We start from the raw sequence: 15,078 nt of genomic DNA on the forward strand, positions 1-15,078 counted from the left end.
CTAAGTAACTAATCATCATTGTCATCTTGGCTACTTACAGAACGATCGCTAGCTGCCCCTCAGGCCGGGTCGGCGGCAGGGCAGGGGAGGTATGTATGCATTCACACACCTGCATAACCGTGTGCTTTGGGAACAGGTTCCTCCTGCTACCGCTTGCAAAGTTCTGCTTGCAACACCGCCCCCTACCGGTGTAGTTTGCCTTGAAACGTGCTAACAAACAACAGCTCCGCTCCGTTTCATAACCAAGAACTCAGCACCGAATCATTTCGCCGTCCCCCTTCTGTAACCTGCTGCTTTTGCCATTGTAATTTCTGACTACGGCATAAGATCCTTGGAATTACCTTGCCCACCTATCTTACGTTGGTTGGCACCTCGTTTGGCACCACAGTTCATTGAGGCTTTGAGACGTGCCTTCAGCCTCGATGGATGTGTTTCACCTTTTGCCGGCACCTGAACAGAACATGCAACAGGTAAGTGTGCACAGAAGCACATCACTGACAGCACAGAATTTTCCACCGTATTTCTCAGGGCAAATTGCATCAAATTATGTGAATTACCGTTTTATTTCAGCTGAAATGAAAAATGCCCCATCATTCCCCCCAAAAATGTAATCTGTTTTTAAACTTTTAATTTAAAATTTAAATTTTAAACTACAAAATCGTGTTTACAACACAGATGTGCGGACCAGAGCGCACCGTGACTTTATTCAAAGTTCTTCCCTCCTATGGCCTGCCAACAAACCCGACAAGGCCTTTGGCATCACTTACTCAAAATGCAAAGTACCGCCAGTAATTAGCGCTCTCTTCATTTGCCTTTTTACTACGAACAGTGCGGGAAGATGCCACGGTGGCCGGGGCAGGCTGAGCGCCGCAGCGGGCCCGCAGCGCTGCCGGCCTGCGGTTCTGCAGCTGGGTAACGCCTGTATGGAAAAGTGAGGAACCGCAGCTGTGTTCTGGAAGATGTGAAGCAACGATAAACAGGTGGCTTCACCGGGAGGCACTTCTGACCGGCATCTCCCTTTTCGCTCCCACCCCAGCCAGCGGGCAAGCTGGTGAAGACCGATTTGTGTTGTTAATTACGAAGTGTTTAGCTCCGTAACCACAACGCCGCCGCAGCGGAGGCAGCAAAGGGCGCTCGCTCCCCAGCCCCGGCGCGGCCGCCCTGCCGGCGGGGCGGGCGGAGGGTGCCGGAGCCGCCCCGCCGCTCTCACGCACCCGAGCGCCGCCTGCCCCGGCCGCGCACCTCCCCAGCCCGCCCCCGCGCAGAACCAAACCCCGGGCCGGGCCGGGCCGGGGCGGGCCGGGCGGGCAGGTGCGGGGCAGCCGCGCGCCGGCGGTGAGCGCGGGGGTCGCCCCGGCTGCGGGGCCGGGGCCGGGGCGGGGGCGGGGGGCGGCCGCGCAGCAGGGCGGCCAGGCCGCGGCGGGAGGGGGCGCGCAGCCCTGCCGGGGCAGGGCCGGCGGGGAGGGGACCGCAGCCGCAGGGAGGCGGGAGTCACCCCCTACCCCGGGCCGCGGCGGCGGGCGGCGGGCTGGGTCCGGCCGGCCGGCGGTGGGCGCTGCCCTCCCGAGGCCTGTGAAAGAAATGGTGTGGTCTGAAAGCGGGATGAAAATCAAGGCCGGTAGCCCCCAGGGCCGTGCTTTTCTGTGCGGTCGCTAGTCTGCTGTTAAATGACAGCGTACGTCCTGTGATCCGGGCCGCAGGGCACTGGAAAATGGATCCTTTCCTTTCCAAGGTTGTAGCACACCAGCTTTTTCCGTACTTTTTCTTCAGCTAATACCACCTTGCTATGAGAACAGAGTACTCCATAGCCATTGCCGCAACATACCTGTGTGTACGCAAAATGTGTGTTACTAAACCTTTTTAAAAACCGAGGTGGAAGCTGAAGACTCTGGAACGCAACAGCAGGTGTGTAGGAGCTAGCAGAAGTTACTTGCTTTCATCCTACTAGTACGAAGACGGCAGCTATCACAAGACTAGTAAGGTATTTTGTACCTGCACAAAATAACAACGTGAAAGAAATAGTTGTTTGAAAGCCAGGCTCTTTTTTTAGTCGGCATCTGAGTGTCTTGAGGGGCCAGTAACATAATGTATTTCTGCGTTTTTTTAACAGAAGAGGGGTGTTTGTGCCTGAAAAATCATGTTCAACTTCAAAAGCATCCTGAAGATACTACAGTTCCTGAAGTCACTACTTTTTTTAATTTTTGAGAATTTAATCTTATTCATAGTTCCTTCATGCAAAAAAACTTTTGCTGGGGAAATAGTGCTTATTACTGGCTCTGCAAATGGGATTGGAAGGCATGTTGCCTTAAATTTTGCTCCTTTGGGAGCAACCTTGGTTCTTTGGGACGTTGATGACGAAGGTAACAAAGAAACAAGCAGATTAGCCCAAAAAATTGGAGCTAAGAGAGTGTTTCCTTACCACTGTGACTGTACCAATAAGGAGGAGGTCTATGAACAGGCAGACAAGGTAAGATACAGCTTCTGGCTTCTGATTTGGCTTCTTGCTTCTGATTTTTTGCTTCTTTTGCATAGCAAATGCTATTGAATTTTATTATTTTTTTTAAGATATTGCACTGTTCACTAAGGGAAGGAAGTACTCATGTAGGGCAATGACCTCATTTTGACAAGTAGCTTCTAGATGGAACTTAAACTATGTTTGCAATAAAGTGACTGGGGTTTAATCTGTTCTGTCAAGCTGTATCCATTTCCAGTCTCCATTGTGAGATGGTTACTTCTTTTAGAAGGAGTATGATGAAACATGCAGCAGAGGTTAGCTCCATGATATTAGCTTATTTAATCTTTAATATTTTTTTAAGATACCAATAAATAAATAAATACCCAACCTAAAAAACATCAGCGGATATTGGGGTGGTAGGGGTGTCTTTTTTTTCTTTGTCTGTTTGTTTAGAAAATTGTAATTCCGTAAGGGCCATGTGGGGTGTAATGCTTTCAGAAATATCATTGGGACATGGCTGCTCTCCAGTCAAATTGATGGCTCTGCTTCAGTTTATGTTTTGGTTAATCCAGCTGGAAAGTAAGGTAGAGAAGGATTCCATTTTAAATTGCATTCTTGTGTTGTGCTGACCTATGCTTTGTAAACTTTATTTTTTAATCGTTATTATCAGAATCCAGAACTGGACATTAATCTAACATGATTAATTTTTACTTGTCCTTAAACTACAAACTGCCTGAAAATATTTCCCAGTATAACCTGATTTATAATCCAGTTAGCCACTCTGCCATTTTATCCAAGGATAAATTCCTTTTCTGCTAAGTACATATACTGAGAATTTATATATGTGACTCTCAAGTCACATCTTTGACGTTCTGTGTCCACAGGCGTACGACAGAGAAATTAGCTAAAATGTTTACGTGAATGTTGATAGATGGTTTTGAAATAGCCTTGAAATGTAATATTCGTTTTCTAAGAGTTATCAGGAGGCCTCTTTGCATTGTGGTTGTTGCTTTTACTTTTAACCAAAACAGTTTAATTCTTTCTGAAGACAACTATGAAAGTTTGAAATAGATTTTTTTTTTCCTCAAGAAATATTCCTGATGAAAAGTATTCCTAAAGGGTAAGTTAGATTCAGGATCTGTAAGTATCTGGAACTGCAATTCTCATGCTTGCAGTCAGCAAGGTATTATTTTACCCATACTTGTTAGCAGCATTTGGGGCACAGCCAACTAAGTGCACAGAAGAAAATTCCACTTGAGGCCGTTGGTGCTAGATGTTAAGAACCACAAGTGATATCATAGTAGTACTTGGACAGTGGTGGCAAGGATATATTGCACCATAATAGTATGTCTGCAGAGATGAGCAAGGTATTCGGTGTCCTGGCCTGTGCTGACCCAATACTCAGTGCTCAAGGAGGATGATTTTTGCCAAGCACTTGGGCAGTACAGATGATGTGATCCCTGTGTAAGGCACTGATTACAACTCCTACAATTTTGGAGTGGAATTCTCAGTAACTTCAACAATAGTAATATCTGTTACCACTTCCCAGCAAGATGAAAAATCAGTCAAAGCAACTTATGGTCTGTACTTCAAATACGACACTTGATCTTTATTTGGAATGATACTATAAATCGAACAGCAGTTCTTCTAGAATCCCCTTTTTGCAAGGATGAAACTCACTTTAGAATTGACTGAGATCAAATCTCTTTTAAAAATAACATTTGAAATTGGCATTAAATCCCTCTTCCCATAAATGCTATCTGCTTCTTGCAAAGATATGCAACAAAATTATTAGTTTAAGCTTATGTAAGTAATTTCTCTGTTGGAGTTTTCTGTTGATGCTGAATATTTTGAAATTATTTGTTTGTTCTTAGTTTAACAGTCTCAAAATGTTTGTTTTGTGCACTCAAGTAATTCTCAGTCTCCAAACACATTAACCAGATCAGCCACAGGGCTCCAGCCTGCAGAATCTGCTGTGCCAATATCAGCAAAGAGTATCCTGAAGTGGGCAGACTGACCTACAAGCAGAAACTCAGAGCGCTGTTTAAAATTCAGGAATTGCTGTTAAGGTGTTAAAATACTGTTAAGAATACCAACACCTTTGTAGATATTTGCATTAATTGAACAGCCATAATGCAGCCAGGTTTTTTTTTTAGATCAAGTTTTTCAGCTAGGGGTCTCTTCTGCTCATGGAAATACCTGCAGCTTTTTGACTGGTAATATGAAAACTCTTGATCTTGGGCACAGAAGATAAAGCAAGAGCAGAAAAGTTAAATTAATTGCTTTTATTTGGTATATTCACTGCAGGAAAAAAAAAAGGTATTTTCCATTAATGGAACCTTACTTTCTAGGAAGGAAATGAGATCATCAAAGTGCCTAAAGAAGAGGTTTTAGAATAAACTGGTGAGCAGCAACGAATTTTCAGGGTCAGGCAGTCTCCACCTGGGAATTCTGAAGGAAATCAGATAGGGGTCTGATGAGCCAGAAATCCGTGGGGGTTGTTTTGCTATAACAAGTGTCCAAGGAATGATGTAAAGTAAAACATGCCAGTTTTAAAGAGCGCTTGAGAGGACCCAAAGAAACTACAAACCTGTCTTATAGAAAATTGGTAGAAATGACAATAAATAGAAGAATTAATAGACATCTGAAGAAATACATAACAAAGAATAATCAGCTTGACTTTTTGTAAATGGAAGTCACGCTTCCCACATTTTTGGGGTAGTGAGTAAACATGTCAAATGAAGCCAGGTTAAATAAAATGCCGCCATTGCGGAAACTATGTTGTAAAGAAAAAAAGAGGATCATCATATGGACTGACATGGCAGTTAGAAAGGTACGAGTGGGGAGAAAGTACAGATCTGTCCTACAAAGGAAGAGTTGGGTGTTCCTGCCATACTCAGCAGTGTCTGGATTTGCATTCATTTGGGCAGGTGGAAAGGTGCTAGTATCTGAGCCCTGCTTGCCTATTATAAGATATGTGTCTAGGACACAGCTGGAGGAGTACCAAGTCTTCACTGAATGCTGAGGTTCCCAGAGAGAGCCAAAGGAGTTCAGCTGTTGGGGAGTCAGATCCAAGTACCTGTTCCCAAATTGCCAGACTGTAGCATATCTGGGATTTTTATGTTTTTGTAGTCTTTACACAATTTTTGAGACACCAAATAACTGCCTGTAGCACAAAAAAACTCTGTGGTGAGCCTGATTCTTAATACTATAAGTAAATCTTGGCATCTGCTTTGATATAAATCCAAGTATAATCCAAGGAATCAAATCTTTTTATAACAAATCCAAATTGAGCTAATGGTGATTTTGGCCTTCTCTCCAAGTGGTATTGTCTATTTCATGGTACATGCTTCTGTGCTCAAAGGATTGGTATCTCCCAAAGATCTGTGCTGAATTCTCTTTTGTTCAGTAGAAAAGATCTGGAAAAGGGGTTGAACAGGCTTGGCTGAGGAGTACAGATTCTCACAATACCAGAAAGAGGGGACAAGAAATGTTCAGGTTGCAATTAAAGCATGCTCACAGTGCACACTAAAGCTTTGTACCTCATTATCTTAGGTTCCTGTGGAAATCAAAAGTATTCTGGAGTTCAGGAAGCAATTAGACAAATTCTTGAGGGGGGAAATCATGGGAATATATTAAATACAAAGGTCTAGATACCTTATCTCTCTCAGGAAGATCCTGCACTGCAGAGTCTGAAAAGCTGAGGCGTACACTGGAGGAGACTTTAGTCCTGATCCTTTTTTCACTGCTTTGTGCCATGAGACAAGGGCTATGGGGATAGATGGACCTTTGAGCTGATGCAGTACAACAGTTCTTAGGTATTTACATTTCTAGTAGATATATAAATACTTGCAAATATCACTAAAAGTTTTCATAAACAAAGCACAAGAGGCAAGGATGCCTTCTAAAGCTTCCTGTTTATCCCTTTTTTATTCAGGTTAGAAAGGAAGTTGGGGATGTTACTATTCTAATCAATAATGCTGGCATACTGCTTGGGAAAAAGTTCTGTGACGTTCCAGATGAAGATTTTGAAAAGTCCTTAAAAGTCAACTTCTTCTCTCAAGTCTGGGTAAAGTACTTTTTTCTCTCCTGGGTGACCAAAAGTCAGGCAAGTATTTTAGTGTAATGCAAGTAAAATACAGGCAAGTATTTTAGTGTGAAAATCCCCATGGTGGCACCTACCTGGGGAACCCAATTTGGAATAGGGACGGGAAGGGCCTTGAATGGGGGAAGATAAGTATTTTTGATCATCCTGTAATTGGAGGCACACCAAATTCACAGGCCCCTCTGTATGTCTCAGTAATATTAACACAGACCTGCTTGAGCACTCTGGTAAATCAAAATTTTGTGCAGCTGTGTCATCCAACATGCTGTGGCTGTCACAGCTGTGGCTGAAGTTAGTGCTGACGTGATGGCATGTGGCTTTCCTGCTCCTGGTGTCTGCTGGCACCAGAAGGCTTTGTCTAATAGACTTGTAGCATTCAGGGAGGTACAACCAGTGCTGGACTTGACAATGTTAGGTTTATGGTTGGACTCCATGATCTTAAAGGCCTTTTCCAACCTAAATGGTTCTATGATTCTGTGCTGCGTGTCCTAGTCACCATCTGCTTAATGTACATAGAAAACTAATCTTGATAGTATTATCTTTGTTGTGGTTTGTTTTCATACCTCTGAAGGAATTTGCTGTTATTTAGGGTCTCGGTTGACCTTTAGAAGGTTTTGCTGTGAGGGAGTGTTACTCTTGCCCCCTCTAGCATTTGTGTTTTATATGCCTGAGTGAGTAGCCTGCATCAGGGAAAAATGTAGCTAAATGGCATTTCTCAACAGAAAATCATTGCAGATGGAAGTCCTCTAATAATTTTCCAGCCCACAGTGCATCATTCTTCCAAATACTTAAGGTAAAGGGACTGAAAGAAATGTTCTACCTGACAGGTCTGAAGAGACATATGGCAGGACAGTGACCATGGGTCCTCAACCAAAAAACCATGTAGTAGGCACACACATCTGGAGTCAAATAGACATTGCAGGACATCTCAGCTACTGACAAAAAATTGTTACTGCTCTTGTCTTTTGGGAGTATTTTTTGTTTGTTTGTTTGTTTTTATCTTCCCCCTCATAAAACTCTAGTGTCCTCCTATATAATTAGCATCACCCACAGTGGTGGTCTGGGGTGCCCGGAGTTGTCAGGCAGTTTGGTGTGTAGCAGCTGGGGCTGGTAGACAGCTGAGCTCCCCTTGATGTGTTGACTTCTGGCTCCCTCTTGTGTACCAAATCTTTGGTAGTAGTCTCAGACAGACTGTGAGGAACCAGAAGGCAGAGAAAATAACAAACTTTGCTGCTTTTAGCACCATTATTTTAATGCTGGCAGATCTTCAGATAGAGGGCAGCCATTCAAGGAAATGCTCTCTCTCATTTCTAAATTCTTAGAGATAGAAGTTCAGCTGGGCCTCTTGTATATTGAAGACCTAGAAAGCAAATCAGGTTGTAAAGCCTAATTTGGAATGCAGTATTTTTAGCATGTCTTATTATGAAGGGTTGGGGTTTTTTTGTCTCTTAGACTTGCAAGGCCTTTCTTCCAGCCATGATGACCTGTAACCGTGGACACCTGGTTAGCATAGCCAGTGCAGCAGGATTGTTGGGACTGTACAGAATGTCAGGTTAGTATCATCAAGTGCCATTACAAATTAGATCTACATACAAACAACTTCTCTTGGAGATCTCTCGAATGCTTGGTTTAAGCAGTTTATACTGATGTATCGAACACTCAGGAAGAGCCTGCAGATACGAAAGGTGGTGGTGGTGTGTTGAAGAGGATGATGGTGGCATGTTGCCTCAGTGGCAGAGGGAGCTCACTGCAGATTTTACTGTCTGACTGCAGCCTGTCTTACCTCCACAGAAGAAAGACAATACAGCTTATACATGTGCAGTGAGAGGGAGCCCCGCATACAGGTTGTCTAACACTTTCTCATGCCAGGTTTTTTGCAGATGAATGTTCAGAGTTCTGAGACATACGTGGGTTACGCCTGGAACTATACGTTTAGTTGGAAAATGGTTTACAGGTCCAGTAGGCATTTTTGCAGAGTTTTCCTCAAAATTAATTTGGATGAACTGTGTTTTAAGCTATTTAACAGCTCCATATTCTCGGCTGTTTCCCTCAGGAGAGCTTTCTGCTACAGTCCTGACTATTTCATCAGCCTGGGTCTGCTGCCCAGTCTCTCCTCAAGGCTCTCTGACATCTTGATCATATCTCTTAGGTCACCCTATGAGAACGTGAACTTCAGTGTAATAAGTGTCTCATGTTTCTTCTGCTGACTGATGGTGCTACTGTAGTGTTATTTGCCACCTGTTATCGTTGGGTCAGTTTCTATATTGATAATAGGTCACATCCAGCTTTCATCATTTATCTGTAAGGCTTATGAAAGTGGACCTGCATTTATAACTTTTTACACTGAAGCTATGCATTATGTATGGTTCCATCATCCACTGTGGTTGAATCCCTGAAGAATAACAAACTGTCTCTGATGTCAGTTTTTGAAGTTACTGTTTTACCAAAATTGGATTTTGTTGTATCTAACTGTTTTCACACACATTTGAAAAAGCCTTAGGAAACCACATGTAAATTTCTGTATTAAAATAAGGTTCTTACAGTTGCAAAATTATAGAATATTTGGGTTGGAAGGAATCACTGGAGGTTATTTGGTCCAACCCCCCCCCAAATAAAAGCAGACACAACTTAGATCAGGTTGAACAGGGCCTTGTGAGGGCAATTTTTTATTATCTCCAAGGTCAGAGTTCCATATGTTCAGCAATAAAATTTAGACAAGATTCAGTCTTCCCAGGCAAATAAAATGATACTGTAGTTGCAGGGCAAATCAAAAGAAGTAATAGGTTAAAGCAGCATTTATAAGTAGGATATTTAGATTTTAGCACCAGAAATAGTTCTTACTGAAATGTAACCTGTAATATTAAAGGGTGAAGATGTTCTGAAATCCAGGAAGGCCTGGCTTGCATATGAGTATCTGGAAATGTACATGAAATGTTGAATAAGCTCATCTTCCTATATCTCTCTATAGTGCACTCAAAAAAAAATGTCCTCTGGAAAGCATTAATCTTATCCTCAGAAAACTGTGCATCAGTCATGGGAAGAGCCATTAACCCTCAGAGTTAGCATCACCAATATGCACAGCATCCTTAAAATACTAATTACAAGACTTCTACTTACATAATTAGGTAATTTGAGGGCTTAAATATTATTACAAAGCATTGATTTCTGTATATAACACTGGGATGCTTGTGACATACTTTGGCTATTTCTTCTTTCTTCACTTTTCAGATTATGCTGCAAGTAAGTGTGCAATCATTGGAATGATGGAAGCCATAGCTTCGGAACTGTATCATGCAGGAAAACAAGGCGTTAAAACCACAATCATTTGCCCTTATTTTACTAATACTAAATTAGCTAAAGGTTTTCAATGCCAGTAAGTAAAACTATTTCATATGTAAAAAAGAATCACTACTCACTAGATATGCCATATTCAGTCTCTAGCTATTATAAGGTTGATTTGCTTTTCAATTCAGTATTTTTGCCCTATTGGCACATACAACTGTGTCTCAACATAAGAAATCCAAGTGTTGTATACAATTAATGACTGACGTGCAACAGGGACTGTATAATCTCACAATCAAGGAACAGTTAGGGATGCACAGCATTTTTTAAGGCAACCTTATTTGTTAGCAGAATGGGCACTGACTGTTGAGATTCTGTGCCCTAAGAAATTTTGGCACTGTGATTACAGTTATGGCTCTCAGGATACCCCATGACGTGTCCCACTATCTGTATCAGCAGGTACTATACTTCTCTGAGTGAGTATAGCTGTGGTGGTAGTACTGGGTGAGTGGCTGTATGTCTGTAGTGATGGGAGAGGTGGCAGGCACTCTATTAGTCAATACAGTACCCGTGATCTTGTTTTTTCAGTGCTCTGCTCCTGCTTCCACCATTCATCATCCTGTAGTAGCATATATTATGTAGAGCACAGCATTCCTCCTGGCTGGAAACAGGCCTGGTCCTGGTCTGTTTAGCTGCTGCCTCAACATCTACAGTAGAAAAGGAGGTGGTGTGCAAAGGGCATCACTACTGTGCATAGAACAGCATATAGTAGGGCTTAGCTTGGTAGTTTTCAATGCTGCAGTCACTGTGGGCATGAACCTCATTAGGGTTGGAGCAGGGCTTGCACAAGTCATTAGAATTCACATCACCAAAGCGTTTTCAATTTATTTTGATGATAGCAGGAACAGAGAGAACTGGAGACTCCTTTTGAAGGCTACTTGAGGGGAAGGGGAAAAATTCTTAAATTATTTAATTAAATTATTTCTGTGTTGGAATACATCTCAAAAGTAGTTTTATAATTTCATAATACTTCATTTCTTATTTCACCAGAAACCCACTGCTTCTTCCTGTTTATGATGTAGAGGGTGCAGCCGGCAAGATCATGGATGCAATTCAAAAGGAAAAGTTTTATCTAATCATGCCTCTGACTCTACACTTTCTTGCTTTCAAAATGTAAGAATGTGACTCATCTTCTAGCATTGCCTTCTTTCCTTTGCCATATGTCTGCAAAATCAGCAGGAAAGTTTAGTAAAAGCAATTCTTTAGTTAGTATTCCTGCAGCCAGTCCAGTTATATGCCAAATTATGAAGAAAAAGAGGTTGTTATTTTAAATAATCTAGGTGAAAAGCATTCCTCTGTCCACTTCTGTCTCTAATATACATCTTAAGATATAGTTATGGGGATAGAAATTTCAAACGTTTTCCTGTGGTGGTATACTGGGAGCAATGCCTGGGCTAGAACTGTCTGCTGCCAGTAACTGCCTTCACCACTGGCTGGGCTTTCACAGAATGGCTTGGTCTGTCATTTGTTCCCCCCATTTATAACATGGGAGCACCAAATGTGTTATTGCCAGACATTAGAAGTATTGAGCACATATAACAAATTTATCATTTGTTTATTTATACATTTTTCTAAAAAAACATAAGGCTAACTTGGTGTTTGTCTTATCAGTCTCATTCCTAGAAAAATGATACTACTCTTCGAATCTTGCTTTAAGATCACCAACAGCTTGGATAAAGCCTTTGGTCGGAAGGAAAATGCTTGAAACCTTTCAGTCAAAATATTCTGAAGACCTCAAGTGCCATCTAATTGAAAATTTTCAGTAAAAATTAATTCAGAATCATTCATTGACAGAAGATTTGCTTCTTGTATGATATCTGACATTGCTGAGCATGCAATTTAATTCTTCATAACTGTCTTTTAATCACTGATTTATAGCCACAGCCTGCTCTCTCACTTTATGATGACATGCTGCTTTTATCTGAGCTCTCAATAAAAGTCTGTATGACCTGGCAGGGATGTTTGACTTAATTTCATACCCTGAATTCTCAATTTCTAAGCAAAATCTCAAAGCATGGGAAAAACACACTACTGTTCATGCAGAAAGAAAAAAAACACAAAGCATTTAACATATTTCCCTTTCAGTGTCAAAACAGCACTGCAGTTCACACAAAGCCAAAATGAAGAAAGGCACTGTGGATGATGTGCTCTGGCTGACGAGCTGCACAGGGAGCCTGTGTCCTGAAGAGGAGTGAACTGCAATGAGTGCTGATAAAGTGCAGTGCTGTGGTGCTTACCGTGCTTCTCATTAGTCACAGTGCACTTTTCTAAACACAGTTCTACAGGGGATATGTGCCTTGGTTTTAGTCCATGGCTAGAGGCTGATACTGGATCATTTATCAAAGGTTGTGGCTTAGAAAGAATGTTTTGTAAAACTGTGGTGGTGGCAAAAAAGTAATGTGCCTACTCAGAACGGAAAGGTGATGAAGCCCCCACAACCAGAGGAAGCAGACAGGAAAAAATCCGTTATAGAAATCACCCATTTATAAACATAGGTTCTGCGGTGAGCATCTGCTGTAGGCAGCTACATGTTGAACACTGATGAAGTCCACAGGCATCTGACTCCCTTCTCTGACCCTGTCGGCTCCTATGCAGCTTTGAAGTACCCTGCTGAGGCCAGATAATTGGGTTCAAGACGTTGTGTCCCAGGTTAGGTCCCTGAAGTCAGCAGCTGAATCTGGACCTGCAAACTGGTCCACACAGTTCTAAAGGTTCAGTAACTTTAGTAAAATTACTTAGAAAATAATTGACTTAAGAGTATTGTGAGGAATCTGTGCAAGAAATCTTTGGCAATTTTCAGAGTAATTTCTGAAAAATCATTAAAATTCAAAATTACATAGGTGTTATGTTAAGTGACCGAGCAACAACTTCCCATGGACTGTATGGCTTTCAGAGACTGAAATTTCAATGAGGTGTCTGTTGAAACATAACTCTGCTGTAAATCATGGGAAAAAGAGGACAGACAGGAGGAATACCTCATGTGTTCTTGGCCAGTTATGAGCTAGCTCTTGGGCAAAATCTCATATTTGGAGAGAAGTCACAGCCATGTCCTTCAGCTGTCTTTGAATGAAATAACAACCTAAAGGTCTTAAAGGAAAAAACTCCCCAAGAGCAGAAGTTCAAAGATTAGCTAAGCAAAAGTATTGCCTGGTACTTAAATGATAAAAATCAATCCTCATGCAAATTTTCAGAAAATGCTAACGTAAACCATTCATAATTTGCTTAATTTAAAAATAAATAAATTGTAGACCAGAATAAGGAATCTACAAAGCATGGTTTATAAAACTCCACTGTAAGGAATTCAAGAGAACCTTGAACGGTCATCTATTGCCCACATTTGTCACCGTATTTCTACTGCACTTAATTAACCCCATACTTACAAGCTCCCTTCCAGCTACAAATGCCTATTGAGTGCACAGTCCAACTAAGAACCTATTTTTTCAAATCTCAGTGTTTTCAAAGTAAACATACATTCAGTAAATTTTTTCATGTACCCTATAGATATTACGGGGAAAATTTTAGGTGATAGAAGGAGAAACCTATCTGAAGTTTGGCTCTTTAGAAAGCGATGTTTATTGATTTATACTCTGAAAAACTCTCTAGGTGATCAGTAATTGAAATATGTTTTTTCTCCTACTGATGAGACAGGAACAAAGTCTAAATTGTTTCCCTGCAAATAACGATCATTTTCTCAACTGCAAGCAAATATATTGAGTTTTGGGATTTCCTTATTCCACATGAACATTGCAATTTGATCTATGATTGGTTTTAAGAATGGTTACAGGAGACTACAAACTGCCATGACATTATATTTGTGAATGTATTTAGGGCCTGAATATGCTTAATACATAATTTCATTGCTTGCAATGCAGAGCTTATGAACAGGGCTTCCAAGGTGAGAGTCCTATATTTCAAAATTCTTTGTAAAATGAGGCTCACATTTGAAGTAGTTACCTTTTAGTCACATTAGGATTTGGTGGACTAGCCATCATTAAAAGTCCAGTATGTCAGGATTAAGTATTTGTATCCAAAGAGCGCATTGTAAGGGCTCTCCTTTCAGTACCACTGTTTGCCACCCCCACCCCCCCCACCCCCCGCAGTTTCTTTAACTAAAATTTGTCAACCTTACCACCAACATTTGAGGTTGCTAAGTTTACCATCTATATACACAGGACATGAAAACTTTAATAATAATATAAAGGAAATAACGCTGTGTTTTCTAAGCCATGTTTCACCTACTCTGCATAGCCACCTTGCAAAGCCTTACTCTGTATTGCTGCAATCTCTGCCAGGGGTACTCTTTGGCTCCGTTTTTTCCCTGGCTAATGTGCTTGTCTCAAGAAGGAATTTGTAAAGCTTATGCTTTCTAACTCTCATAGTGATCTGTTAGATCTTCTTATCAGCCTTAGAAATCAGTAACTCACTCTTTTTTATGAAAATACCAGGAAAAGATTTCATTTTTTATTTGTACAGAAAGAAGTGTGATGGATCCTGTAACAGAGTTCTAAACCTGTAAGCTAAGACCTTCCTAATAAAGTTCAGAAGACTCAATCAGATGCTGTTCCTTTTTTGTAATATAAAATTATTTTGTGTTTTGAAATATAATGTACCACTTAAGAAGCATCTCAGAGTTACTGACAACTCTCGAGAAACATGTACTTTCCTCCACTGAGGCTTTCATCTTATTTGGAATTCCGCCACACAAAAACAATGTTGCAAGAGAAATTCTCTTACCACTGAAGCTGAAAATGGGACTGCAAGGCAGTTTATCTTCATTCTTTCTCCTCTGGGAGTAGTCTTGGTTCTCTGGAAAATGGAAGAAAAAGCGACAAGTGGATTAGGCAGATTAGCCATGGGCTGAATCTACCTATGGTGCTGCATCGGTAGAGAGCTAATCTGTGATGTCGGATAAAAACCGGTTTCTTGCTCTTGTTTTATACCAAATAGCACAAAATACCTTTGCAGAGCATATTTTGCTTACAGAGGAAGTTGTGGAATTGGGTATCATATAAAGAACATTAATCATATTCAAATTATAAGCATTTTGAGGAGAGCAGCATTTGAATGATACTGAGTCACCTTGTAATCTAACAAAACTCTTTAAGCAAACTTCAGTGGCAACCACATGCAACTTTAGTTTCTCAGCAATTTCTGTACCCTCTTGGATATTTCACTC

The 15,078-nt window shown here is 41.2% G+C and overlaps 1 protein-coding gene across 2 annotated transcripts; it reads left to right on the forward strand.

Annotated features, from left to right (window-relative positions):
• The first annotated feature begins 1,210 nt into the window (after positions 1-1,210).
• Positions 1,211-14,406, forward strand: LOC119143982 (epidermal retinol dehydrogenase 2-like). Of its 2 annotated transcripts, none has more exons than XM_037378674.1 (7): positions 1,211-1,311; positions 2,111-2,467; positions 6,393-6,524; positions 8,013-8,112; positions 9,789-9,933; positions 10,893-11,015; positions 11,514-14,406. In XM_037378674.1, the coding sequence occupies exons 2-7, from the start codon at positions 2,138-2,140 to the stop codon at positions 11,605-11,607; spliced, it is 924 nt and encodes a 307-aa protein (XP_037234571.1). In that variant the 5' UTR covers positions 1,211-1,311; positions 2,111-2,137; the 3' UTR covers positions 11,608-14,406. The 2 variants fall into 2 exon arrangements, with proteins under 2 accessions (XP_037234571.1, XP_037234570.1); XM_037378673.1 differs by having other exon boundaries at positions 1,232-1,335.
• The last annotated feature ends 672 nt before the right edge of the window (positions 14,407-15,078 follow it).

Source organism: Falco rusticolus, chromosome 3 (genome assembly GCF_015220075.1).
Source record: "Falco rusticolus isolate bFalRus1 chromosome 3, bFalRus1.pri, whole genome shotgun sequence".
Classification (NCBI taxonomy): Eukaryota; Metazoa; Chordata; class Aves; order Falconiformes; family Falconidae; genus Falco; species Falco rusticolus.